The sequence below is a fragment of the Balaenoptera musculus genome, chromosome 15 (genome assembly GCF_009873245.2).
Source record: "Balaenoptera musculus isolate JJ_BM4_2016_0621 chromosome 15, mBalMus1.pri.v3, whole genome shotgun sequence".
Lineage (NCBI taxonomy): Eukaryota > Metazoa > Chordata > Mammalia > Artiodactyla > Balaenopteridae > Balaenoptera > Balaenoptera musculus.
In genome coordinates, this window is record NC_045799.1 from 8,489,564 (window position 1) to 8,504,003 (window position 14,440).

General features: G+C 44.8%; 1 protein-coding gene across 3 annotated transcripts in view; it reads left to right on the forward strand.

The window, feature by feature from the left end:
* Nucleotides 1-11,849, forward strand: part of ZNF217 (zinc finger protein 217) — a 28,543-nt gene extending 16,694 nt beyond the window's left edge. For all 3 annotated transcript variants that reach the window (XM_036825827.1, XM_036825830.1, XM_036825828.1), the window contains exons 3-6: nucleotides 3,346-3,462; nucleotides 4,355-5,875; nucleotides 7,329-7,460; nucleotides 9,432-11,849. In XM_036825827.1, coding sequence (XP_036681722.1) covers nucleotides 3,346-3,462; nucleotides 4,355-5,875; nucleotides 7,329-7,438 — 1,748 coding nt within the window. In that variant the 3' untranslated portion in view covers nucleotides 7,439-7,460; nucleotides 9,432-11,849. The remainder of the gene's footprint in view (nucleotides 1-3,345; nucleotides 3,463-4,354; nucleotides 5,876-7,328; nucleotides 7,461-9,431) is intronic.
* The last annotated feature ends 2,591 nt before the right edge of the window (nucleotides 11,850-14,440 follow it).

Consider the following 14,440-nt stretch of genomic DNA (forward strand, 5'->3'; position numbering starts at 1 on the left):
ACCCGTGTCCCCTGCACTGGCAGGCGGGTTCTTAACCACTGCGCCACCAGGGAAGCCCCAGGACACACATGGTTTTACCTCGTGCATCGGCGCTGCTTGGCTGGGGCGATTTTGCCCCCAGTGGACGTCTGGCAGTGTCTGGAGACAGTCTTGGTCATCACCACTGTGTTGGCTGTGTGTGTGCCGCTGGCACCCGGTGAGTGGAGGCCTGGGATGCGCTACACGTCCTCCCAGGCACAGGGCAGGCCCCCCGTGCCAGTAGTGTCAGGATTGAGAGATGCTGGCCTTCCCTTACAGTTTCCCAGCATTTCTGATCTTAATCTAGAAAAACAAGTTATCCTTATATGCAGTGCACTTCCCTTTCTATCAAGGGCCAGCTTTCACAAGTTTATTCCAAACGGGTATCTGTGGGCACAGATCTGTACTGGGAATGGTTGTCAACCAGAGAAAGAGTATTAGGCCATTTGGTGCTGTGCTGCCTGGTCCCCTGTCCTTCGTGTCTGGGGGCAAGTATTCATTCACAGTCAGCTCAGTCACTGAAATAATTTGTAAAGGAAAGAGAATGTGAACACACCAAAGATGATTTAAAGATCTCACTTTTGCTCAGTCAAAATTTTAATGTACTGATTGATGGCGTTTATGGGAAACGGAAGCCATCGCTGAGGGCCTGTTGACCTATCTCTTGAGTCCTGGTGGGCATCATCTAGGGCTCTTGAGTCCTGGTGGGCATCACCTAGGGCAGAGGATTCCACCTGTGGTTCAGGTCGTGCCCATCTTCACGTAAACCACAGCTTCTCTATCCATTTAATAATATTTTCTTTGAATAGAGGATTTTGCTGCTGGAGAACAGTGAATAAACCCCTGCATAATCAACACGGGAATGATGAGAACATGAATTAGTCTTAGAGAAACAGTATCGTTTACAGACTGGTCTTGGGTTTAAACATATGCTGGCATCTTGCATTGTAACTTGACTGTGTTGATGTCTCTAGGAACCCCGTGTGTGAGATCCAGGGTGAATGTGACCAGATAATACATCTTCTCTGAAGCCGGTGCCCAGTTCTTTTTCTGATCACAGGATGGGTGTGAGAGCAGCAGTTTTCATTCAAATATTTAGCATGTTTAGAGTTTCCTGGGAGACAGGAAACCTAGCACTTAGCATGCTTACAATCTTCATTTTTCAGAAATCTAGAAAACGCATTATGGTGTCTTAATGACATCATAAACATGACTTTAAACCAGCCCTCCAGTCTTCTAAGTGATTCCTCTTAGTGGCAGTGCAGTTCGTGGGCCTGCAGTAATGGGGAGGTGATTAGGCCTGTGAGATAGATGCCCTGGTGCCCTGAAAGACATGAGCTAGCCGGTCACATTCTGCCAGTAGGTGGTGTGGGCAGAACTGGGTGGAAAACTTGGGCCCAGTCGGCAGGCAGATAGAATAGCCCATGATAGCTGGGAGCGCCAAGACTTGCATTGAGTCTGGTTCTACCACTGCCTTGTTCTGTGACCCATTTCGTGTTGCTTAACCTTTCTTTGCCCTGATTTCCCTGTTTACAGAATTGGTTCATTGACCCTTGTCTTCCACCTCCCAAGGATGATTTCAACTGCCTATTTATAAAAAGTCCTTTAAAGGGCAGCACAGCAAAATCACAGGTGGTGCTAAAGGAGCAGGAACCAGGTAGATGTGGAGGTTTCATGCCCTTTGTGTTAGAATAAAGGCGTTTCATAACGTTTTGGATATGATGCAACATACCGTAAATCCTGACACATAGCTGGAAGTAGGAAATTGCAGTGAGGTGCAAGCCCAGCTACAAAGTTGGGTGTGATTGTCAGAAAGAGAGCTGGGCATTCTACGTTAGGGAATGGACTTTCATGAATTAATATTATGATGTGGTCTTCTAGTCTAGATTTATTTTATTGTTATTTACTATCAGCCTGGCTTTCTTTAGATTTACTTTTAAGATCAGAAAGCAGAGTAAATAATTTATCTTTATTGTTTTTCAACTTTAAGCTATAAATAGCTTTAATAATAGTTGTTCATGTAAATTATTTTTAAAAGTCTTCATGACACCTTTTTAGATCAAGGGTTGTCTCTGCTGTCTTAGAGTGTCTGGAGGTTTAGAGGTGGCCACATTGTGTTCAGGGAAGTTTAGGGGTGACAGAGATTTTATAGTCAGTCCTGTCTTTTTTTTTTGGCAGTGCCTCGTTCCCCGACTAGGGATTGAACCTGGGCCCTCGGCAGTGAAAATGTGGAGTCCTAACCACTGGACTGCCAGGGAATTCCCTATATAGTCCTGTCTTTATTGTACCTGGAGGCTCACCGTGGTTTACTAATAAGTTGCTTTTTAAAATCAGTGAAATCTATAATCTAGACTGCGGAATGTGGAAGGAGCCAGGAAGAGGCCATTTAATAGGGAATTACAGTTTTTCAAGGCAAAAGGACAAGTTATGCTAAATTTAAAGAGATGACCCGACTTCTGTTGTAGTCATACTGTGATGTATGTAATATGACATAATTTAATAATATAAGAGGAGGTTTATCTAGAACTTAACGCCCATATTTGGCGAGCCGGTACTTTAACTGCAGCACGACTGTCTGGGAGGGCTGCTGTGTCCTCCTCTCTCTCATTAGCGGCCCCACCAGGACCTTCATTTACTCCCCTGTCCTGATCAGGCCTCAGAGAGTGAAGTTTAAAGTTCAACCCCGTGGCATCTGGGGACAGATTTTGAGTTGTCAGGTACATTTTGCCCGTGGTGAGTGCTTGTGGATAATACAACCTGCTTTCCAAAAACGTTGCTAAATTTTGACAAACTTTCCTAGGTGTTTGCCCAGGGCCAAGCTTTCTAATTTTCTGTAAAGATTAAGTTGTGCTCACTGCCCTCTAGTGGTAACTTGCTTAAGTTTAAGATAAAAAGCTTTTCCTCTGGTGGTCGGCGATTTGTATTGGCTCGGGTTTTCTAAATTACTTATTCTGAAGAAGCTGGTTATTCCAGCCCGTGTGCAGGTCCACCTTGAGTTTGCCAGGTTCTGCGTGTCTCAGACTTGTTGGGAGAGCGGACAGCTGCCCGTTGGTTTCAATCTATGAAATGGTCCTGTGATTGAGGCAGATGAAGAACTGAATCTTTAACAGTGAACTCTGCTGTGCTCAGAAAAAAAACTGATGCACACGTGCTTTAATACTGCAGGCAACCTCAAAGCAACATTTGGCATGTTTTTAGCCAACACCTAATATAAAAATTATTTTATACTTTCCAAAAATGTTTCTATCAAGAATCTTTAAGTCAGCTCGCCCTATTCACATACTTGAGCCATCTTCTTACATGAATTATTTTTGTTTCTGTTTTAAGATAAAAATGATGATGGAGGAAAAATAAAGCATCTTACATCCTCAAGAGAATGTAGTTATTGTGGAAAGTTTTTCCGTTCAAATTATTACCTCAATATTCATCTCAGAACACATACAGGTAAGGAACTTCTTAGATTTGTTTACAGCATGTATCAGTTCAGAGGATTATGATGTAGTTCTGTGTCTGATTTTTTTTTGTTGTTGTGTTGTTCAGATATTCTGCTAGATCCTTGGACTAGCTTAAGAATATATGTGTAGTCTGTTGATTGTAGCTGTCATTTTGATTCCTTTAGTGTCATTGTAACTTGAACTGTTTTTGTTGTGAAGTTAATTTCTCACTTCTTTATCCTAACTCTCATCTTATTAAAACCTCTTTAACGTTTTTTAATGCCACAGCTCTTTCGCATGAATTTTTATGATTTAGAATGCAGTGAATATATTTAATAATCATTTATTTATTTTTAAGTTTATTTTAATTAATTAATTTTTGGGGGGCCGTGCCACACGTCTTGTGGGATCTTAGTTCCCCGACCAGGGATTGAACATGCGCCCTCGGCAGTGAAAGCGCGGAGTCCTAACCACTGGACCGCCAGGGAATTCCCAATAATCTTTTCTTTAGGTTGTAGAAGCAGCTGTAACATAATGGTTTAGGATGCTGTGTGGACTTGAATTTGCATCTCTTCTGCTCACTGGCATACAACCTTAGGCAAATTACTTAACTCTTCTGCGCTCCCATTTTCTTAGCTGTAGAAGTGGGATAATATTCACTCCTGTAGGGCTGTTATGAAGATTAAGTGAGATAATTTTAAAGTGTGCTTTTTAATTTTTTAAAGACGTGTTCACATTTTCAAACATTTGGGGTAGAAAGCGTGATGAAGCAAACAACTCATGACAGATCCTGGATGTGAAGATTAATAGGAAGGGAAAAGGAAAGGACCCCATTTTCTCTGTCTTATTTGTTTCGATGCCTTTCATAAACTTCTGTAATAGAGTGACATTTCTTGTTTTAGGTGAAAAACCATACAAATGTGAATTTTGTGACTATGCTGCAGCCCAGAAGACCTCTCTGCGGTATCACCTGGAGAGACACCACAAGGACAAGCAGGCTGATGCCGCTGCTGAAGTCAGGAACGAGGGGAAAAACCAGGAGACGGAAGATGCACTTCTAACCGCCGACAGTGCGCAAACCAAAAATCTGAAAAGATGTTTTGATGGTGCCAAAGATGTTAAAGGCAGCTCACCTGCAAAGCAACTGAAGGGGATGGCCCCTGCCTTTCAGAACGTTCTGGGCAGTGCTGTCCTCTCAGCAGTACACAAAGATACTCAGGATTTCAGTAAAAACGCAGCTGATGACAGTGCTGATAAACTGAGCAAAAATCCTGCCCCTGCTTCTTTGGACGTGTTAAAAAAGAGATCAGCAGTTGAACCTCAGGCACACAACCTCACCTGCAGAACAGAAGTGGACGTGGCCCCTCACCCAGACGGCCGGGTGGCCCATCACGTCCAGGTCGGCCACAGAGAGAAGAAAGCGGAGGTCGACGCAGACTGTCAGGAAAAACCCTTAAACTTATCCCTCGGGGCTTCCCACTGCTGCCCGGCAGCTTCTTTGGGTAAAAGTGTGACCACGAGTACCACCTGCCCGTTCTGCACCTTCAAGACATTTTATCCAGAGGTTCTAACGATGCACCAGAGACTGGAGCATAAGTACAACCCTGACAGCCACAGAAACTGTCGGAACAAGTCTCTGCTTCGAAGTCGACGGACCGGATGCCCCCCAGCTTTACTGGGAAAAGATGTGCCTCCCCTGTCGAATCCGTACAAGCCCAAGCCCAGGCCCGCCTTCCCAGCGCAGCCCAGACCTCTGCCGTCCGAGAAAGCGAAGCCCACCCCCGCGGGGCCCGGCAAAGCCCCTCTGACTTCAGGGATCGACTCCAGCACTTTAGCCCCCAGCAACCTGAAGTCCCACCGGCCGTCGCAGAGCCTCGGGGGGCCGGGGGCCGCCGCCCGGCAGCCGCCTTCCGAGATGTTCGCCAAAGCCGGCGCGACCCCGGCCCCGGCCGCGGATAAAGCCAAGCGGCTGGAGCCCAAGCCCAAGCCTCAGCCTCCTGCCGGGGCCCCGGCCCAGCCCGCCCCGGGCGCCGCCCTCAATGGCTGCAGCGACCACACCCCCAGGAATGACGGCCCCTGGGCACCGCCGGCCCGGGACTACTTCTGCGGCCGCGGCACCGAGCCGGGCGAGCCGCTCGCCAAGCGGCCGAGGGTCGGGGCGCCGGCTCTCGACGGGGACCAACCCGGCCCCCACTACCGGCGGCCCTTCGACCTCCCCAAGTTTCATGTGGTGCGCGGCCTCACGTCGCTGCTGCCCCCCGAGTGCGCGTGCCCGCCGCCCACCGCGCTGCCTGCGCGGCCCCGCTTCCTGAGCACCGGCGAGGCGGACGCGGCCGTGCTGCCCGCGCAGAAGCCCTTCGCTGCGGCCGGAGCCCTGTTCCCCTGCGGCCCCGTGGGCCCCGCGGCCGGGCCGGCGCTGGAAGGTGGGCATCCTTGAGGCGGGGGCTTCCGGGAGGGCGAGACGTTCCGAGGCTGGGCAGTGGTTCGGGGCCCCCAAGCTCAGCCCTGCAGGACGAAAGCTTATTCCCCAGTGTTAAATCTTGCTCTTTTAATTTAATTTTCTCCCTGGTTGGGAGGATGATGAAAAGCGCTTGAGGACCCAGGAGTCTGATGTCAGGTGTCATTTACGCCCGCTCACCTGACTTCATCACGGTCTAGTTTTCTCCTTTGCGCATGTGTGTTGCGTCTAGCGCTCCAGCCCAGCCCAGCCTGGGAGATGGGAGCCCGGAGGTGGGGTACTTCTGTCCATGTCTCACCACCCCTACTAAACTGTGAACTCACTCAGGGCAGAAAATGCGTTTTATATAACTTTGATACGCAGCCCTGTCAGGTGCCCGGCACAGGGCGGTGCAAGGGGTGCTCAGTAAATACCCGTGAGGACCCTTGATCCGCCAGTGCAGAAGGCTAAGAACTGCTGGTTAAAGCATCTTTTGAACAGCGTTGATGCTCAGGCTTACAGAACTGTACTGCCTTCAGCCTTTGTTAAGTATTTAAGTGAATTGTAAAAAGCACGGTTTTTCCCCATATTGTCCATTACGCTCATAGATACTTTGGTGTCTTTAATGCCCTTGCCAACTCATGACAGTTTCATAGAGGTGTCTGACACATACCTGTGCCTGCAAAAAAGTAGATCAGAGTGTCGTGGGGACCTGTCCCCTTTGGAAAACGTGATGAAACCACCATGCCTTCCTTTGTCAGACATAAGCTCTGCAGGTTTGTCCGTCCCAAAGGGACAAATCCATTTTGAACCTCTCAGTTTGTATTAATTTCAAATTAAAGATTGTGCGTGGTGACAATGCTCTATCAAGGATGGCTTGATGCCAGTTGATCTGGTAGGGACAGCAAATTAAAAAACAATTGCTTTCATACACTCCAGTGACTTTTATAAAAATTCTGATGAAGAGAGAATTTTTGCAGACTTTTGATTAGAAGCGTCCCTTTTTTTTCCCCCTCCTCGGCACTTAAAATGGACATGAGTCATAACTGTGTCTTTACTTGAAGAGAAAAGGCTCTGTGTTGCAAGTAAATCAGTCTTTTTTTCCCTCCTCCTCCACACAGTTTTGGTTCATGATACACAAAGGTTTAAAATACTTATGCTGCTGTTTCCTTTTAGCTTTTTAATTTTTACTAATGACCACCTAGCACTTAGATAATTTTAGCTTTAGTGACTTAAAATTCTGTGCTAAGAAATGTCCTCATGGCATTTAAAAACATTTCACCTTGTAAGTAACTTTATAACATGTATGCGTCTTATGTGTTCTGGTCACATTATCAGTTAGGAATTTTGAAAATTGACTTCTAACAACCCACACACATCTTACCTAACTGTTGAACTTAATTCTAAATGCCCTTTTATGCTTTTTTGTTTTCAATCAGGAAAAAGGCCTGTGTCCTATCAACACTTATCTAGCAGCATGCTACAGAAGAGGAACTATGAGAATTTTATTGGGAACGCACATTATCGACCAAATGACAAAAAAACTTGATTTCCTATTTTGGGGATGAAAGGTGAGCACATATAATGTATTGATTTTACTTAATTGAAAATAAACCATCTAGCTTATCCAATATAATAATACGAAGTAAAATTGCTTTTAATTTGAATTTTGAAGTGTCTTAAAACAGAGTCCTCCCGGTCTCTGCATATCAGCGGCGATGATAATGGTGAAAACAACAATAGCAACTGGAAGTTACTAAGCATTTGTTTCATACCAGGCGTTGAGTGAAGTGTTTTATCGCCATGAGCTCATTTAATCCTTCTTACAGCATCAGGTCAGGGGTTAGCCAACTGCCCGCCACCTGTTTTTGTCAATAAAGTTTTATTGGCACACAGCCACATCCATTCCTTTACGTATTGTCTGTGGCTGCTTGGTGCCACAGCAGCAGAGGTGGGTAGTTGCGACAGGGACTTCATGGCCTGCAAAGCCGAGACTATTAACTGTCTGGCCCTTTACAGAAAAAGTTTGCCGATCCCTGGGTTAGGAGGTCCTGTGCCCACTTTACAGATGTGGAGACTGAGACTTGGATTATGTAACTTGCCCAGCGCCTTACGCTGCCTACTTTTGGTCGTAGGTCTGCACAGTCCAAGGCCTGTGCCCCAACCCTCCAGTTTAAGAACTTGTTCAAAGCCTTTATGAATCCTTATCTGTTGGGGGAGGGGAGTGGGACAGAGCAAGTAGGTTTATTTCGACTTTTTGGTTCACATGGCAAATGCATCTAACGGTAGCTACCCCAAAGCCTCAGTGTTCTTGGAGTTGTACACGTGTTAGTTTAGTTACTTCCAAGTTTGGGCAGAGGGCATGATGTCTGTGTGAGAGTCACACTAGGACGCTTTTAACAATAAATTGAATGGAAAGATTGGGGCTCATGGACCGATTTAGTTCCCTCCCAGATAACTCTTGTCCTGTCAAACCACCCCCATATCCCCATGGAGCAGACTCTTGACTGAGCACCTGCTAGATCTAGGTACAGAGATAAAGGCTCATGGACCAGGGCAGAATTTCTCCTTCTGTTTTCACTGGGACACATGGGGCCCATCAGCCTCTGCAGCTCTACATCCTTCTCTCCCGCTCAGGTGATGCCAGTGGTGTGAGACTGGTGTCATCACAGGAATGAGATTAAATCCACTCTGCCTTAAAACATGAAAACAGAAAATTTATAGGTTGTAAGCAACAGATTATTTGCACTGCATGTAACAGCAGATGGGAACCGTCCTGTTTACCCAGCTCCGGCCTCTTCCTGCAGCCTCTGGGCTACTCTGCTTGCATTTCTCTCTCCCCGGGAACATCCTTCCTGCACCCTCTTTGCCAAACAACCTCGTTCTGAGATTTCAGGACCAGCTCACATATCATCTCTGCAGAATGTTTGCCGGGAACTGGGGCTTCCCTGTTTGTGTTCCGTCTGAGCTGTGGTTCTTACCCTTTTGTGCCCATCTTACCTGTGCGTCGGGCTTCCACTCCGAGCTAAGCTGAGGAGGAGCCTCCTTCATTCAGTGGCTGGCCCATCGCTGGGAATTTCAGCCATAAAACTCAATAGATGTTGGCTGAACAAATATTGTTACACATGTTTTATGCACCATCCTTCTCATGGAGGAGGTTATTCTAGGTCATTTGTTTTGTTAAAAACCCCTGGTCCGTGCCATGAATTCCCCTTTCATAGGGTATAAACTTCCAGAGTTTCTTACAGGTGGCAGTTGCCTTTGGCAACTGTGTCTGATATAAATTCTGGTTCTTGGTTAAATCATCTTCATTAAACCACTGTTAAGTATATATTAGCATCCCCTAAATAGTGCAGCTTTTATTTATTTAGACTCCTGAGACTTTGGTCACAAAATTTAAGCTTAAATGGAACCCATTGCATTTCTAGATCCCGTTAGTTCTATTTATTTATTATACTTGTTTTTTTCTTTTTTAAGATTTTTGTAAACTGTATTTAGTTTCATCCTAATCATTTTTAAACCTTTCCCCCCCCCCCCCTTAGGTCTTGATGGATATAAATGTGTACTCTCCATGAAATTGAATTAGTTCATCTTTTGAAAAAGCAGATGGTGAAAGCTACTGAAATAAGCTGTGATTGTACTGTACATATAACATATAAGGAACACTACGGTTTTGTAAAGTTGTTCTGTTAACTTTTGTACCAAATAGCAATAAAAACTATAGTTGGAACAGTTGGGTTGTACACAAATGGAGACCGGACATCTCTATTTTGCCCTGAATAATATTTTTTTTAGAATTGACCAAATAAGAAGTGGAGTTTTTTTGCATACTTGAGCGCTGCTGAAAAGAAATCATTTGGGCTGGGGGGTGGGATGGGGAGAAAGTATATAACGCTTGCACCTCAGGTAAAACTGTAAATATACGTTGTAAACCTGCTTGTTGAGAACTGTGCGTGTTCTTTCCTCTGACGTTGCTCCTCGCTTTGAGCATGTTTCTGCTACTTGTCCTCTTTTCATTCACAATGTATGTTTTTTACAAAAGAATTTCTCAATGATTTGTATTATGTGAAATCCTCCACGGTCTGTTGTCTTAACAGAATTGTTAACAGAAGCGTTGACCCCCTATGAATATGTGCTGCATGCACGGAGATCAGCCATTCTGAGTTGGGCGCCCTTTTACTGCGAACTTCAGTACGTCATCTGAGAAGGACCCAGGTCCGCAGCCCTTTTCTGAGGGAATGGCATGGTTCGTGGGGTTTTTAAGTGCGTGTATCTACAGGGAAGCATTTCCTCTGTAGGCCAGCCACACATTCAGTAAGCATACCAAATCGTATGTGGAGTTACTGAAATTTGTTTTCTATCAAATTAATCATTTTTGTTGGGCAGTTCCTGGGTTTTTTTGGCATTTGCCTAAATTCACATATAAAAATATAAACACTAAATTGTACATGTGAATTATATATATATTGGAAACAATTTTAAAAGAAATGAAAGTTTGGGGGTAAATTTTAGGTTTGCATTTGGAAGTCTTGGTGTGTCTGGCATTTGGGTTAACTGTGGACACACTCAGGTTAATTACAGACACATGGATTTTGCAGGAGTGCTGGCTGAGTTTTCTGGTACTCAGGGGAGAGGTAATCTGTTTTGAGACCTCAGTTGTCTTCCCATTTTTGGTTGTTTTGAAGCAGCAGCGTTTTTCTCAGTGTACATGCAATTTGGGTTTTAATGAGAGGCTAGCCACCAGCTGGCTTACTAGATGTTTTAAACTTCTGTTCTCTTAATCCGCTGTCCATGGCTGAGTGTATTCTGCAGTACCTGGGTTTAGCGACCACAAAATACTTTATTAAGAAAACTGTTTCAAAAGTAAATTTGCACTGTTAATTTTTCTTGCCCTGCCCTTCTCCATTAGAGCAAGGGTAATGTCCTCAAAGAATCCTGATGTTTTTTTGTTTGTTTTCATTATGCAACATGACGCCTACTCAATAGAAAAGTCTTAACTCCCAGGTGAAAAGGGAGACCTGGTTTGAGATCAGTCTGCTGGCATCGTGATGAAGTGCTTTGTATCAGGAAAGTGTACACTATTTACCTTTCTTCCTGTTCACAAGCTGAGCCATATGTACATAATCTAGATGTTTGTTTTCATAGTTTTGCACTTTTATAGCCTACTTTTGAAGATTAACACATTTGCAAGATGATTGACCTGATCCTTACCTAATCCAATGAGTGTTACAGAAAGCTTGCTGTGATGATAAATATAAATCTTAAAAGGGGATACATGATAATAGAGGGCTGAAATTTAAATCTGTATTTAAAAAAAAAAATCACCAAATCTATTTGAAAACAAGTCAATTTGTGTTATGCTGAAATTTTTGGGGGCTTTCAGATTTCTCCTTTTTAACCACATTTCTGAGTGCATAAAAATATCAGTTTTTTTTTCTTTCCACAGCCCTTGTACTCCAAAATATTTCTTTTTTTTTTTTTTTTTTGTCCATCAGTATTAACTATTGGGATACTACTGGTTTTGTGTTTTTTTTTTTTTTTTCTTTGAGACACCAGTACATATAATAGAGGTACAATCTGTTGGATTTTTGTTTATGTATTTATTTCATTCCAGTTTGATTTATTTTAATTGTTGATACTTAAGTTGTCAAACCGTAGACATTACTTGTTTTATTTATGATATATTTCAGCTTAAAGTTATGTTATTATATGTGGATGTAAATATAGATTTGGTGTTTTGCAGTCTTGGGCTTTGGTCTTTATTGTGTCCCTGCTTTCTGATTTGTTTTAACTTTTTATAAATGTAGTTTTCGGCATACACAATAATAGACTAGTATAATGAGTCCCCATGCGCTCGCCAGCGACACTTTGCCAGACCTTTTGTGATTCCCCACCCCTTTCCTGAGTATTTTAAAGCAAATCTTAGACATGATTTAATTTCATTCCTCAGATACTTTTCAGTATCTCTAACAGATAAGGGCTTTTCCTGATCACACCTAACTAAACGGAAAACGATTTCTCATAACTGACCTCCATGTCTGTCTGCATTCCCTGGTTGTCTCAGAAACGTCTTCTGACAACTGGTAAGTTGCAGTCAGGATCCAAACAAGATCCACTTACTCGGTTTAGTTGATAGGTTTCTTAACCCGATTTTAATCTTAACCTTCTGCCCCCGGCGCACGCACACACACACACACACACACACACACACACACACACACACTCTTCATGACATTTTATTTATTGAAGAAACTGGGTCATTTGTCCTATAGAAGTTCTCACTTTCTTGTTTGGGTTTATTGCATATTTGTGGTTTCGTCTAACTTGTGTCTCCAGCCTCTATATGTAGTCCTATAAACGGGTAAATAAAAGTCTACAGGTTTAAAGTAGATCTCAATTTTGGGGAGGCGGGGGCTTCTTCATCCCATCGCACTTCTACTGCATCACCTCTGGACACGTACAGTGTGTGACTGTTAACTACTTTCATGTATTCAACCCTTTTTTTCTGTACAGTTTCTCAAATAGCTAAAGTTCAAAATTTTTGCATGGATAGGCTGACCGTATCTTAGCCCGGCTCAGGCAAGTGCTGCAAAAGAAAGAAGGCAAGAGCCCTCCGTGGCTGTGTAATGTCAAGAGGGTGATAGAGCTGAACTTACAGAGGCTGCACTCGACCCCCTCCTTGGACAGACGAGGAGCCCGAGGTCCCCAGAAGGCCACGTGTGATCCCAAGGCCAGACAGCTTTGCTGGGCGTTATGAGGGAGGCATCTCTTCTGTTACACTCGGCTCTCTTTCCAAGGGTGAGAGAGAAGTGCAGAATCTCAGGTTCATTTTCAGACTTGGTTAGACCTAAGTCTGCCCTTCCTTCCTCAGAACTTGGCCGTTTGTGGTGCCCGGGTGACACCTCTGTGCCAGTGTCTGGGACTTGGGCACCTGATGTTAATCCAATTGTACAGCCTTTCAATGAGATTCTACTTCCTAGTATGAATGGGACATACTCATGTGACAAAAGATTTCCAACCTTTTGTCACATGTGAGTTTATGAAAAGTTATACCAAAGAAGAAAAAAAAAATCACATTTCTTTTCTGCCCTTTACCCTTATTCGTCACAGTGAAGTTGCATCCTCACTTTTACACACACATCGAACTCCTGAATGTCTATGGCTCCTATGGACTGTAGCCATGGAATCAGAATCACCCGGCGTGTCTCCCAGCCCGGCCTCCCCTGGATTCTGCTTGGCAGGTCTGGAGCAGGGTTGAGAAACCTGAATGCCTACCAAGCACACCAGGTGATTCTTATTTACTCCAAAGAGTGAGAAGCTACCTAAGGTTCCTGGATGTTCTGTTTGGGCAGCTGTAATCTCATCGTAATGATGGTTAAAGTGTCCCTGAGCTTCTGCCTCACAAGCATCATCGTCAGTGGACTGATTGCCGTCCTCAGCGCCCCAGGGATTTTCACTTTAACCTGCAGCAGCCCCAGCAGGGATTTTAGGAACAGGTGGATCTTTCCCTTCCATGCCTCTTGACATGGCAGGACCCAGGGTTCAGGGCTCTGTCCGGATTGGTCCGGCCTCAGGACTGTCCACGCCCTGGCCCTGCCCCTGAGCCCAGATGTGTCGCTCACAGCTGCCTCTTGCACATCTGCACCCAGGTCCCCAGCTGGCATCTGAGCTCAGCATGCCCGGAATGATGGCAACCCAGGACAGCCCATCTTCCTCACTCTGTGGAAGGGACCAAACCCTTTCAGTCACCTTGGGCTCCTCTTTCTCACTTCCCATCCAATCTAAGAGCAAACTTGTTCCCTCCATTCCTTCAAAACACATCCGGACACATGGATATTTCCTGTCACCTCCATTGCCATCACCCTAGACCAAGACACGAACTTCACCTTGATGACTTCACCTTTTCAGTCTCCCCTCTTCCCTCTTTAACCTCTTCTTCCATCTAATCACATGGCTGCCAGAACTATCTTTTACAATAGAGGTCATTTTACCCCATCCTTGCTCAAACCCTGCAATGATCTTACATGACTCACAGTATAAAACCCAATCCTGGCCATGGCTTTGCTCACCAGGTCTGACCCCTGGTTTCCCCCATCCCCCCCTCTCATTGATTACGGCAACCACAGGGGACTTGGTTGTCCTTCTGGAACATCTTAGGCACCTTCCTCTTTCAGCAGTGATGCCCTTGCTGTTTCATGCCTGGTACCTCCTTTACCTTGGATAATCCATGTTCAAGTGCTCATACGTCACCAGCCCCCAAGTCTCTCCAGCCCTCTCCATCTCTGGATCTGGCATTACTTTTCTTCCTAGCACTCAGCACCACCTGCCATTATAATGTGCATTTGTTTGGTTGGTCTTCCCCCAGTTGCAGGTGAACTCCCTGAGGGCAGAAATTTGTTATCAATGTATCCCTAGGCCTATGCAGAGATGGGCACTCTTAATATTTGTTGGCAGAATGGATGGATGGATGGATGGAATGATGGATAATATATGTGGTTTATTCTAGCCCAGCGATTCATTAAAGACAGAGAGGTGTTTGCCTAGAATTATG